This window comes from Stegastes partitus, unplaced genomic scaffold (genome assembly GCF_000690725.1).
Source record: "Stegastes partitus isolate 25-593 unplaced genomic scaffold, Stegastes_partitus-1.0.2 Scaffold450, whole genome shotgun sequence".
NCBI classification, from domain to species: Eukaryota; Metazoa; Chordata; class Actinopteri; family Pomacentridae; genus Stegastes; species Stegastes partitus.
In genome coordinates, this window is record NW_007578181.1 from 370,547 (window position 1) to 382,294 (window position 11,748).

At 44.9% G+C, this 11,748-nt stretch overlaps 1 protein-coding gene across 1 annotated transcript; it reads left to right on the forward strand.

Annotated features, from left to right (window-relative positions):
- Window positions 1-1,442: 1,442 nt before the first annotated feature.
- Window positions 1,443-10,653, forward strand: pkdccb (protein kinase domain containing, cytoplasmic b). The gene is made up of 7 exons (XM_008286343.1): window positions 1,443-2,144; window positions 2,898-3,047; window positions 5,091-5,362; window positions 5,731-5,810; window positions 6,124-6,231; window positions 9,201-9,377; window positions 9,723-10,653. Exons 1-7 carry the CDS (start codon window positions 1,539-1,541, stop codon window positions 9,827-9,829), a joined length of 1,500 nt encoding a protein of 499 aa, XP_008284565.1. The 5' UTR covers window positions 1,443-1,538; the 3' UTR covers window positions 9,830-10,653.
- Window positions 10,654-11,748: the final 1,095 nt, after the last annotated feature.

Genomic DNA, 11,748 nt, shown 5'->3' on the forward strand with positions numbered 1-11,748 from the left:
TATAAATATGAATCATGGCACTGGGCCCTTGTCTCTGAGGGGCCACCACTGAGGGGTTGTGGGGGGGAGTTAGGGGAAGGAAATGATTTATTGGATGAGAGGCAAAGATCGGGAAAGGGAGGGAGGGTGTGAGAAAGTTTTTAAGGAGAGATCAAAGTAATGTTTTAAATCAGAGGCAGGAGGTGTCTTTTATTTCTCCAGTCACAGTGAAGCCTAATGTCTATCTGGGAGCGCGTCACTGATTCATGATGCTCGACACTGATTCATACATAGTAAAATAGGCCGAGTGAACATCAAAGCCGACGGATTCAAAGCAACAGATGAGAGAGTGAATCACTCAGAACTGCAGCTGATTAAGTCTGGCTTACAAAGAACCTTCTCTGCAAAGTTCACGTCCAACCTTCGAGTTTGTTTTCGTGAAATACTGTCCTTAACGTCGACAAAAGCCCGCTGTGTTGGTTCCTTGGCACGGAGCGTTCTGAGCAGCCTGTGTGGCAGCTGACACGTCTACACTGCCTTGTTGACTGCAGACACTGATTAACTTACTCTGTTTAGCTTTTCCGCCTGATGCACACACACAGGAAGAAAACATGCAAATACACACAAACCCAGAGCCACACACACACACACACACACACGTATGTAGTGTATACCAGACACACACATGTATAATGAGAAGCTGCAGAGAGGGGGTTTGGCTTGTGGCTGGTGCTGAGGTGACAGCCATGGTAATTTCCTGTGGCAGATTTCTGCCAGTGAATGGTGATGTGGAGGAAAACGCTTCATTAGAGCTCCAGTGGTGCACAAAGATCTGCGAAACACACACACACACACACACACACACACACACACACAGTGGAGCTGCAACAACAGAAATATGCAATAAAAGGCTGTGTGGAAACATGGAGGGGGGAAATAATCATGTGATTCTATTAATTTGCATCAGTTGATTGGAAACACCTTTTGGTTAAACTAAAAGGTTCGTTGCTGTCACCTGCTGGACATGTTGTGGAGGTGACCAGTCCTCTACTTCCCTCTGTTTCTGCTTCAGTGTGGGAAGAAAGCCGACATGAACACAATGATTCTATAAAGAACACGATAACACTATTAAAAGTTGTTTTTTCATTGTGGCTTCAGTAATAAAAGTCTTTCAGGATCATTTTACGCACGATTTTAAATGTGTTTTGAACCATTTCAACCTCTTTTTTGTGTCTGTTTTCACTTTATTTTAGTTTTCAGTATTTTTCTAAACAGAACACACGGTACCTGTTGTACATGCAGCTGTGGAAAGAGCCTGGACGTGCGGACTGAGTGACAACATGAGGTCGAGCTCTCCTGCAAAGTTGTCCAGCGGGTGTAAAGTTACGAGCGGCCAGGACACACCTCTAGAGGGAGTTCCCGGGGAGGTGGAAACAAGGAGCGGATCATTTCTCCTGCAGTAAGTCAGGAGCCCTTTCACTTGGAGAGAGCGGTCATCTGGGCCCGCGGCTGTGCGTCTTTCCCCGCAGCAGTAGCCGCCGTGCGTCACGAGAGGAAAAATGCCCGCGATGGGCAACTCTTTACGCGCGGCTGCCCTTCTGGCGTTCGTGGTTCTCTCCATTCTGGTGTCACTTCTGATTAGCAGCGTGCAGCAGTTTGGAGCGAGAGTCTCGCACTTTTCCAACGCAACTCTTCCCGGTGATGAGGAGGAGCTGGCGTCGCTCCGCGGGGCGTTGATCTACCAGCTCAACGAGAGGCGAAAAGAAATTATTCCGCTGCTTTTACCTGAGGACGGTGATGAAAACGGAGAGTTGGAGGAAACTCGACATTCTTCCCGAGCGCTGGACTCGACTTTGGATTACAATCTGTGGAATGAGATCACACTTGGCTCCAGGAAAGCGCATCTGGATGAAATGGGTTGCGATTCTCTGGTGGACATGCAGGCGGTGGAGATCCTCGGGTCTGGATACACCAAGCTGGTTGTCAAAGTGAATCTAGCTGCGGGTCAGCCTGTGGCGCTGAAACTCGTCAACGAGCAGGGCATCGACATGGGCAAGTGTTTGGAAGATTTCAAAGATCCTCAAGGCTGCCGTGAGCTCGTTTCTTACAAGCTGCAGAAAGAAATAGTCCTGCTGCAACGACTGAAGCATCCAAATGTCATAAAGGTGAAGTTTCCTCTCTGTCTTCAGTGTATACATTTAAAACCCTTTTGAAAACTTTTTATCCACTGAAATAGAAAAAGTCACAGCCCACATGTTGGGCAGCAGTGTGCTTCCCTGTGTATTTGTTTAACTTAGTGACTATAAGGAGCTTTGGAAGCTGACTTTACTGACTTCTAAGCACTAGAACTGCTGCAGTTTGTTATTAAGACTTTCCATAATCCATGTACCACTGCTCACATTTTCCTTTGTCTGGCACACAGTGAACTGGATGAAAGGTTTCATTAGCTCTGCAGGGCCTTCCCATGTAATTAAATTAAAATCACTGACCCTGCTCTGACCTTTGGGTCCAGTTTGGCAAGAGCAGACAATGTGCCTCTGTCCTCTCTACTATCCCTGGATGCATCTGAAACCCCCTGCGCTTATTCACTCAAGCCATTACGGCCCAATTTAGAACCAGTTTGAACTAAACCCACGGGCTTGTGTCTAAAACCCAGGCAGTTCTGTGACGGCTCAATCGATATATTTCCTAAATGCACAAACCTGCAGTCGGCTGAACTGTGATTTTACCGTCACAAGTCGGAGCTGCAGGGCGCCAGGCTGGCAGAACACCGTGTCCTGAGCAGAACTTTGAGTCGCTTTGACCTGATTTTACTGCAGAATTAAAATGCAAAATTAAACAGTAGCAGTGGCCGTTTTTTACCACCAAGACTGTCTCTGCTTTACTGTGACTAACCACAGTTATTTTCCACTCTGCAGCTCAAGGGCCACTGTGCAGGAGGCCAAGGAGGAAGAGGAGGAGGAGGAGGAGGAGGAGGAGAGGGAGGAAGAGTCACAGTCATTCTGGAGCAGGGGAATCCTCTCCAGATGATCCAGCTGCTGCAGAGCCCCTGGGAGGACAGATTCAGGGTGAGCGGCTCCTCAGCTGTCGATGTGCATGCTCTGTCATTTATCTCTGACACCGCTCTGCACTCTGGGAGGCTGCGGGCGTCTCTCTCACACGCATATTGTATGTGGAGCATGTGCGAGCCGTTGCTCTTGTTGGCGGAGGAGATGAAGGCTGAAAGACGAGGGAGGCGGACATTTGAAACTCCTGGAGGTCTGACATCTGTCCCTCAGAGTATTTGATCAGGCCGTGGTTGGAATGGAGATGGGTCTTGGAGTTAATCCACTGCTGGCTGGGAATGTCATCTCATCCCTAACACACACACACACACACACACACACACACACACACACACCACCCCCATCACAGGTATGCTCACATTGAGAGTCAACAGAGGCTGAATTTACACTCCAGAGATCCACAATATGTGTGTGTGTGGGGGTGTGTGTGTTCATGCATGGATGTGTTTGAAAGAGAGAATGGCTGGGAGGGGAAAGAATGTCTGAGTCTGCATGTTTTGTTTTTGGATTAGTAAAAGAAACCCGGCATTCTGCAAGTATCATCTCAGCTATGGGCCTCATTTCGCTGCATCACCCAAATAGCCGTTCATAATACCCCCCTCGAGCGGCTCGGCCTCTTTCGGCTACATTGCATCTGCGCAGCCTACAGTAATCCAGGGGTGTTTGGTTTCACCCAGCCCTGTTTTTACAGTGCTCCCATCCCAACCAAGTGACGTCCAAGAGACTCGGGGCATTACCTAACACTGCAGCTATGTTTGTAGTGTGACAGCAGCATTTCATGCTCTGTCAGCGCGTGGCTAATGCCTTTATTTTGCCTTTGGTAGCCTACTTATTTTCTCTTTCTGTTTTTATTATAGGATTTAAGGAGTGCTATAAAAACAGGCTCAGGAAATGGCTTGCAAATGCGGTCGGTGAAACGTCTTAAAAGCAAATGCTTTCTCGAGCCTCAAGCTTCTTTATATTTAGTTGTTTTTCGCCATAAAGTGAGATTTAATTACATCGTCCGATGTGTCGTCTTTTCAGGAAAAAACAAGTCGATTTTTAGCGCGATTCCTCAGATTTTTGAGGTGCGCCAACATTTTCTTAAAAAAAAGGTTTTCATTCAACATAAAGCTAAATAAACCATTTCATTCAATTTTGTTAAAACACAAAAACTGAACTTTTCAGCTACAAGTGCAGCAACGACGGGTGATTTTATTTCACTACTGATGAGTCTTAAAGCAGTTTTTAATAATGAATCTGTTGAGCTGATACTGAATAAAAATAAATCCAATTTTGATTATTTAAATAGTTTTTTAAGCAAAACTGCTGGAAAAAGTACTGTCAGTTTTTATAGTGAGTTTTTTTTTGTCTTCTTTGGCAGAAAATTGAATATTTTTGAATTTTGCATCCTTTGATTCTGACAAACAAACGGCTGTAATGTGTCAACTTGAGCTTATTCTGCTTATTTTATGGCACAAATATGTAAATGGGTTGTCAGTTTAATAATAAATGAGATTAATCAGGAGTGGCAGCTCAGTTTAATCTGTAAAATATCAGAAAATATTTTATTTTAAAAACTGGAAGGGTGCTGAGAGAGCACAGTCCGCTGAGGGTAACATCCTATCTTACAATTTTAAAGAAAACGATCTGGATCCACACCAGCAATGATTCGTGCTCCAACTCTTCCATGAATTAAATGAAGCTTGGTAGCTTTTAACTTTAACAAATGGCACAGAAAACAAAGATAATAGCATTAATAAGAACAGCCTCAGATGATCTCTGTTTGAATAACTTAATGCCATAAGTGACAAAAGTAAGATTTGAAGTGATGCCCCCCAGCAGGAAATAATCAGATTCTCACAGTGAAGAGCTGGAATCAGGGTTTTTTTTGTTTTATCTTTACTTAATAAAAGCCTTGCAGAGTTATTCCAGTTCTTGCCGACACTTTCTGATGAACTCTGTCAATCTTTTAGCGTTTTTTGGCTGCGACCCCAACACGCTGCACCGCCGCTGTGTTTCTGTCATCCGTCCAGCTGATCAAGTTTTGACATGTCTGATCTCCAGGTGTGTCTGGACCTGGTCAGGCTCCTCCACTTCCTGTCCCAGTCTCCTCTGGGCTCCGTGGCCCTGCTGGACTTCCAGCCGCGGCAGTTTGTCACCGTGTCCGGCGAGCTGAAGCTCACGGACCTGGACGACGCCAGCGCCGAGGAGACCGCCTGCCGGACCGAGGCGGACTGCACTCTGGAGTTCCCGCACAGGAACTTCACTCTGCCCTGCTCGGCTCGGGGGGTGTGCGAGGGTCTGAATGAGAAGAGGAACATTTACAATGCCTACAGGTAAAACCAAAAGAGGGAAAGAAGTGACAGTTTAACAGCGTGATGGATGTGTGACGGATGGATGGATGGAGCAGCAGCTACATAGATAACTGCTTAAATACAGGCCAGGCTGACACCTAAAATGGTCGGAATAAGGATGTGCAGCTGGAAATGTGCAGTTAGCTGGAGGAAAGTGTGATGATACATCGTTAGCTTCAGCGCAGAAGACGAGCGTTTCCCTTTTAAAAGGGGGCTCAGTGCTTTGACAGCTTTATGGACTGTGTTTGTTTTAACACCCATGTGAGGCAAGTCATGTTCTGTGGGAACTATGTGACGGGACTTGTCTGTCTTTCTGTCTGTCTGAATGAGTTGTCTCTGCCTGGCCCCAGGTATTTTTTCACCTACCTGCTGCCTCACCAGGCCCCGCCCGGCCTCACACACCTGGTAGACCACATCATGAACTCCACAGGTGAGGACGAGAGTCGTCTTGACATGATGGGGATGTTAACTGTCGGAGATCAGAAAGCGAATCATTCCATTACGGGAGTCGTGTGATGACATGCCTCCGTCTAAGTGCTTCATTTGCTGAGCTCGACAAGATGCTTCATGACATGTAACGCGGTAATGAATACAAGTTGTTATGTGTTGAGATCACACGACTGGGATTAGACGGCGGAGAGTCAACAACACGAGGGGGAAAAAAAAAAAAACCCAAATCGCCCATTTTGGCTGACTGGCCTGCTTCTATCTTTTGTCACACTGAACTCATTGTGTGTGTCCAGGGGAGCTGAAAGCTGACATCAATCAGACGCTGGAGGCCTTTGAACACATCCTCCTGCTCTACAAGTCTGGCCTACACCTGGACAACCTGCCTCCATCAGTAGTCAAAGGTACGAGCTCGAGGAATGAAAAAAAAAAAACTACACAGAGCTTTTTCTTCTTGCTTGGCTGCTTTTTTTTATCCACTTACAGAGAAAGTCAGACAATCTACACCTCTGTTTTCATTTTGTATCTTGAGGGGGGAGGGAAAAAAATGAAGGAGGGGGTTTGGGCTGTTTTGACAGGTTTATTAGGCAGCTGGAATGAGAGGACAAGACCAACAAAGTGGGATTAATCCTGCATGTCTCTGGCTCACAGGGTTCATTTAAAAAAAACAGAGCTGGGATCGGCAGAGTTGTTCTTTAGTTTTGTTGCCTTTAACGTTTTTTTAATGTTATTCCTCATAGAGGGGAAAAACTGTATTTAACGTTCGTAGCTCGTCGCCTTTCAGCACCGTCGTATATTTTCCACAAACTTCTCGTCTCCTCTCGGCGTTCGAGCACAGAAAGTCCTTCACTTTTCTTCTCTCCACTTTAGCCTCCTCCTCCTCCTCCTCACCCTTCCTCACCCTCCCGCCGTCCCTCTCAGCCGTATGAAATATTAATAACAGAACGACTGGCTGCGTTCCTGCGGTGAGATTTTCCGTCCCCCCAGATGCTGGACTGTTTATATAGCAGCGCTTTGTGAATTTAATCACAGATTCGGGGTAAGGAGGCCTCGGCGCTGAGGCCGACACCGGGAGGGAACGTTCCAGCTTAACAAGGAGGTGCCAGGAGTCAACTGCTGCTGCTGACTGTGTGTGTGTGTGTGTGTGTGTGTGTGTGTGAGATAAGAAAGTGTGTGTGTGTGTTATTTCCCCGTGTTGAAGGTTTAGCTGAATTAGTGGTATGTTTTAGGGGGGGGTGGAGGTCAAGCTTGGTTTTGTTTTAGTTAACTTTAACTGAGCTTAGTTTATTCTTTGACTTGGACGGTAACGCTCATGTCCAGTAAGAACACATCTGACAGATTGTTTGGTTAATTTAAAAACTTGTTAGTTGAATAGACTATTTTTAAAGTTTCTCCTGGTTGTTTGTACGCTTCAGGTTAAACCAATAAGATGTAAATATATGTTAGTAATTTTTTTCCCCCTAACCAGGTCGTTTTATCCCCGTTTCTAGTCGCTAAGTGAACGTTTCCCCTCCTGATTAACTCCATAATTAATGGAGGGATATTGATCTTCTTATCTAATTCTCATCCAATAGGCAAATAATTCTATTTATCCCAAATCTGTCACAAACAAGCAGAAAGAGGTAAAAGAAAAATCAATGATTGTGCAATTGTATATTAAAAAAACCCACATGGGCTCATTAAGAAAAGAGAGAAAAAAAAAGAAGTCATTGCAGCCAAAGCTTTATAAAAGAAACCAAATGGAAACTCTAAGAAGTCTAATAATGTGTGTGTCTGTGTGTGTGTGTGTGTGTGTGTGTGTGTGTGACGCTCATCAAGTCCCAAGTTTTAATTTGAAATTGCTGACAGATGGAGATTCATTGGTGATGTGGATGAAGCTTTTCCACAGCTGAGCTCATCTGTTATGTGATGGAGTAAAGATGTAGTTCCTTAAAAAGAATCGCTGCAGGAAGGCAGCGTCTGAGTGGATTTACCCGATAAGATATATGCGTATTAATAAATAGACGGAAATCTGCCGTTTGTCATTTTAAACACTTACACGTCTTTGTCTCCTCGACAGCTGAGGTCCGCCACCCTTTAGCTCCCCAACAGGCCTCCTCTCTTTTTCTTTTTTTTGCTTCTCCCCCCTTCTTCCCCTGAGAAGGATCCTCTAAACACTCCTTCTCCTTGTTCTCTTTTCTCAGACCCAGAAGGCAGATCCTCGTGTCTTTTTCCTCTTAACAATACTCCCCCACACACACACCGCCTCCTGCCATTTAGGAAGGTTAACAGTTTGTAACAGTGCGCCTCCTCCGTACAGGCTCACAGACCAGGCTTTTGTCCATTTCTGGAGTGTGTGAGTGTGTGTGTGAGAGTGTGTGTGTGTGTGTGCAGGCATATGCGTTGGTGCTTTTCTCTCATGGCTCCTGCTAATGTGTAGCAGATGATTTAAGGCCAGATCCACAAGACGTCTGACTGGAAGAATTATAATGATGAATGTAACGCAAATGTTAGGAAGCTGAAGCGAAACGATGCTTTTTTTTTTTTTTTTCTGTAGTTTTTGAGGGAAAAACCTCCAGCTGGTGCCGAAGGGAGTTTTTGACTTAATTATAGCTGCGGAAAGTTTTGCATTTTAAAGCATTTAGACGCTTCGTTAGTTGGTTCAGCAACAAGTGTCATGTTTTTTTAAGCAAAATTGAATTTTGTGCTTTTTTTCTTCATGTGAATTTGTTTTAATAATTTGGAGGGTTGTTTTTTTTTTTTTTTTTTTTAAAGAGCTCTGATAATTTTAATTTTAAACAATTTTCTGTTTTTTTAATCGACCAAATCGTTAATTAATTTAGAGAATAAATTACAGATTTAGTGATAAATGAAAATATTTTTAGTTGCAGGTTTATCTGGCAGCAAAAATCCAAACAACATGCAAACATTCATGATTCTTGAATATTCACACTAAAACTGAGTCATGCTGAGCTGCTGATCCAGACATACAAACACTTCTTTGTTTAAATCGCTTTAAGTGATTGGATCCTGAAGAAACACTCTCTCATCTCACCTGTAGTGCTGCGTATGTACAGCAACATGACAATAAACTGGATTTGATTTGATATTCAACCATTAAAAATGTCTGACCTTTAATTATCCTCAAATCCGTCACTCACAAGCACATCAGAAATCCCTTTAAGTCCGGTGGAGCTTTACGGTTGCATCGCATCTTTACTTTTAACCTGCTTTCTTTGTACTTGGTTCTTATCTGTATTCTCTTCTTTCGGCGCTGCTCTGTATTAGTTTTCCCCTCAGGGATCATTAAACTTTCATCTTATCCTCAGAGAGCGCTTCAAAATCTTTCAGTAGCCTCGTGTATTGAAGTGGCATCTCCCCCTCCTGTGGTTAGATTACACGGTGATGCGAGGTATGGGGACCTCTGGGAACGTGGAGTACCGCTGCTGGCCGTCCTACAGCCAGCAGGGCTGCGTGCTGTCGGTCCACAGCGCCAAGGAGGCGGCGCACATCTGCAACTCCCATTCTCAGTGCAACAGCTTCACTCTGACGGGACAGAAGACGTGGACGGGTGAGTGAAATCCTCCTCTACTGGTGTCTGAGCTGAAATATGCTCTCTCATCTCACTCCATCCTGAATAAGAGACATTAAACAGGTATTAATCAGGCCTTGGGAAGGTCTTGGTGCACAATCATCGTGTTTAATTCCCCACAAAGCCCCACCTGCCACATGACTAACATCGCTAAGTGATCATAATCAGCTGCTTCTCCTCTGAACCTTTTGATGAGGCTTCTTACAGCAGAAATATACACAGCTGGAGAGGACGTCAAGTCAGGACACGTCACTGTATTGATGCAGCCGCCATATTTAGCATGACTCTCTCCCTCATTCTTTTTAAATATCTTGTTGGCTGTAGGTCGCCTCCTCGCCTCCTTCCGGAGCAGCTTCAGCCACCTGGTGCCTGATGGGACGTCAGAGGTGTACGTGAAGGAAACCAAAGCTCTGGAGGCTCCCACGGTGTGACCATCACCGCGGTCCAGCCGAAGTCGGGAGCCGACGTGCGGCCGAGCGATGTGGAAGTAAAGCAGAGTTTTACGCTTAAGAAGAGAGACCTGCGTTCTCCTCGTGAACATGTTGAGCGCAGCGTGGAGACCGAGCCGACGAGGCGGCGTTTGAAGTGAGCAAGTGAATGTGATGTATTTATAGGGCTTCTGCTCAGTGACTGTTTGATCTTCCTGCCAGCTCGCTGCCTCTGCCAGCTACTATTTAAAGGGATTTCCCTTCAGGTACAATTAAGGAGGGAGAGCCTTGTGCCCTCAACATGTTTTTTTGTTTTTTTTTCTACCTTGCCTTTATTTGCCATGTGTGTTGGCTTTCGTTGTGAGGCCGGGTCCCCGTAGTCAGATTTTTTTTTTAAAATTTTTTTTAAACCAAAGAGGTAATAAGACCAGCCGCTGCAGCTCAGCGTTTGAAGCCCGAGGACGAGAAAGGAAAACAAGCTCTTATGCAAATACACTTTGATGTTAATGCGCTGAGGTTGCGGCTGTTTTTTCACGGTCCTCTGGCTTCGCTGCGCTGCGGTACGAGACGGTAACAACCATATAAGCATTTACACATCAACAAACGAGCAAAGATGATTAAAACCATTCCAGGGCAGTCTGCTTTACATACTTTTGTAAACTTACTTATAGTGTTTAGTTCCTAAATATTTATGTGATCAAATGAAATGTAATTGCTCTGACATGTTACAGCTTACATGCACCTTGTGGGTGAAACTTTTATTTTCAATGAAAAATTATTCACTTCAGTGTTTTTTTATACTTCACTTGTTGTATCTGTACAGGTTTTTTTTTTTTTTTGCATTTTGTACTTCTATAAATGTTTTTGTTTCTACTTTTTGCAGTCGTGATCTTTTTTATTGTATTAAGTGCAGCTAACAGCCTGTTTATTTCTCATTAGCAGCTCAGTGTGTGTTGCAGTGGAGGAGGGGGGATGCCGACCTGGTTTTCTCTGTGTGTTTAAGTCCTTTATCTGCAATCTGTAGCCCATCTGAATGGCCGAGACCTCGAAACCTACGGAGCTCTGCAGAGTTTGCACAATAACAGAGGAATGCATTGAAATGCCCCGTCATGCTGAGCTCATTATAGGCCTTAATTAATACATGTAAATTAGCTTAGTCAGCAGGCCTTTCTCGTGATGACAGAGGGGGCATTACTGTAAGACAAAGGCCGCCATCAGGACAATCAGAGCTCAACCTGCGGTTTGCACAAGAATGGGCTCCATCTGTGGCGGCCGGGAGCAACCTGGCGAGGTTGAGATAAGGGCAGGTCTGCAGGGTGGCGGGCTGCAGGATGTGTAAACCTGTTGGATAAAGATTCAGCAGCCACAGAGGGGAAAATTTAAAAAAAGCAAATACCTGCGATGTTGTGATGCAAGCCAGAGATCCTTTGGCACTTTTCCTCCAAAAGCCTGTTGCTGCAAAAAAAAAAAAAAGGAAGTTATCTCTAAATCTGAATGCACACTTTTAATTTAATGATCAGGAATCCAACACATCTCACCAAAAACAGGATCACAAACAACCTTTATTTTACAGCAGACTGGAAAAAGAAAAAAAAATCTAAACCAGATATCTTTGTGGTGAGTCCGTCACCATTCAGCCACGCCGCCACCGCTGACTTGAAAGGGCACGTCCCGCTCTACAAATTAGACTTTTATAGCAGAGGCAGCAGTAGGACCTCCGGGTTCTCTTTGCCTTATGTTGGCCCCTTGTTGTCTGGACAAAGCCGGCTGATTAGAGTCTTGATCATACAGATAAGGAGCCTGACTCAGATTAGATAAGGCCAAACCAACCGACTGCATCGAGGCAACCGGACCGACTAGAAGGACTGGTTGCATGGGAGAGGAAAAAACCCCAAACAATGGCTTAAAGAAAAATAATCAGG

Coding starts and splice junctions, on each gene's coding strand:
- pkdccb (XM_008286343.1), top strand. CDS start 1,539: ATGCCCGCGATGGGCAACTCTTTACGCGCGGCTGCCCTTCTGGCGTTC. Junction 5,363..5,730: donor AACATTTACAATGCCTACAG/GTAAAACCAAAA, acceptor GCCTGGCCCCAG/GTATTTTTTCACCTACCTGC. Junction 9,378..9,722: donor GGGACAGAAGACGTGGACGG/GTGAGTGAAATC, acceptor TGTTGGCTGTAG/GTCGCCTCCTCGCCTCCTTC.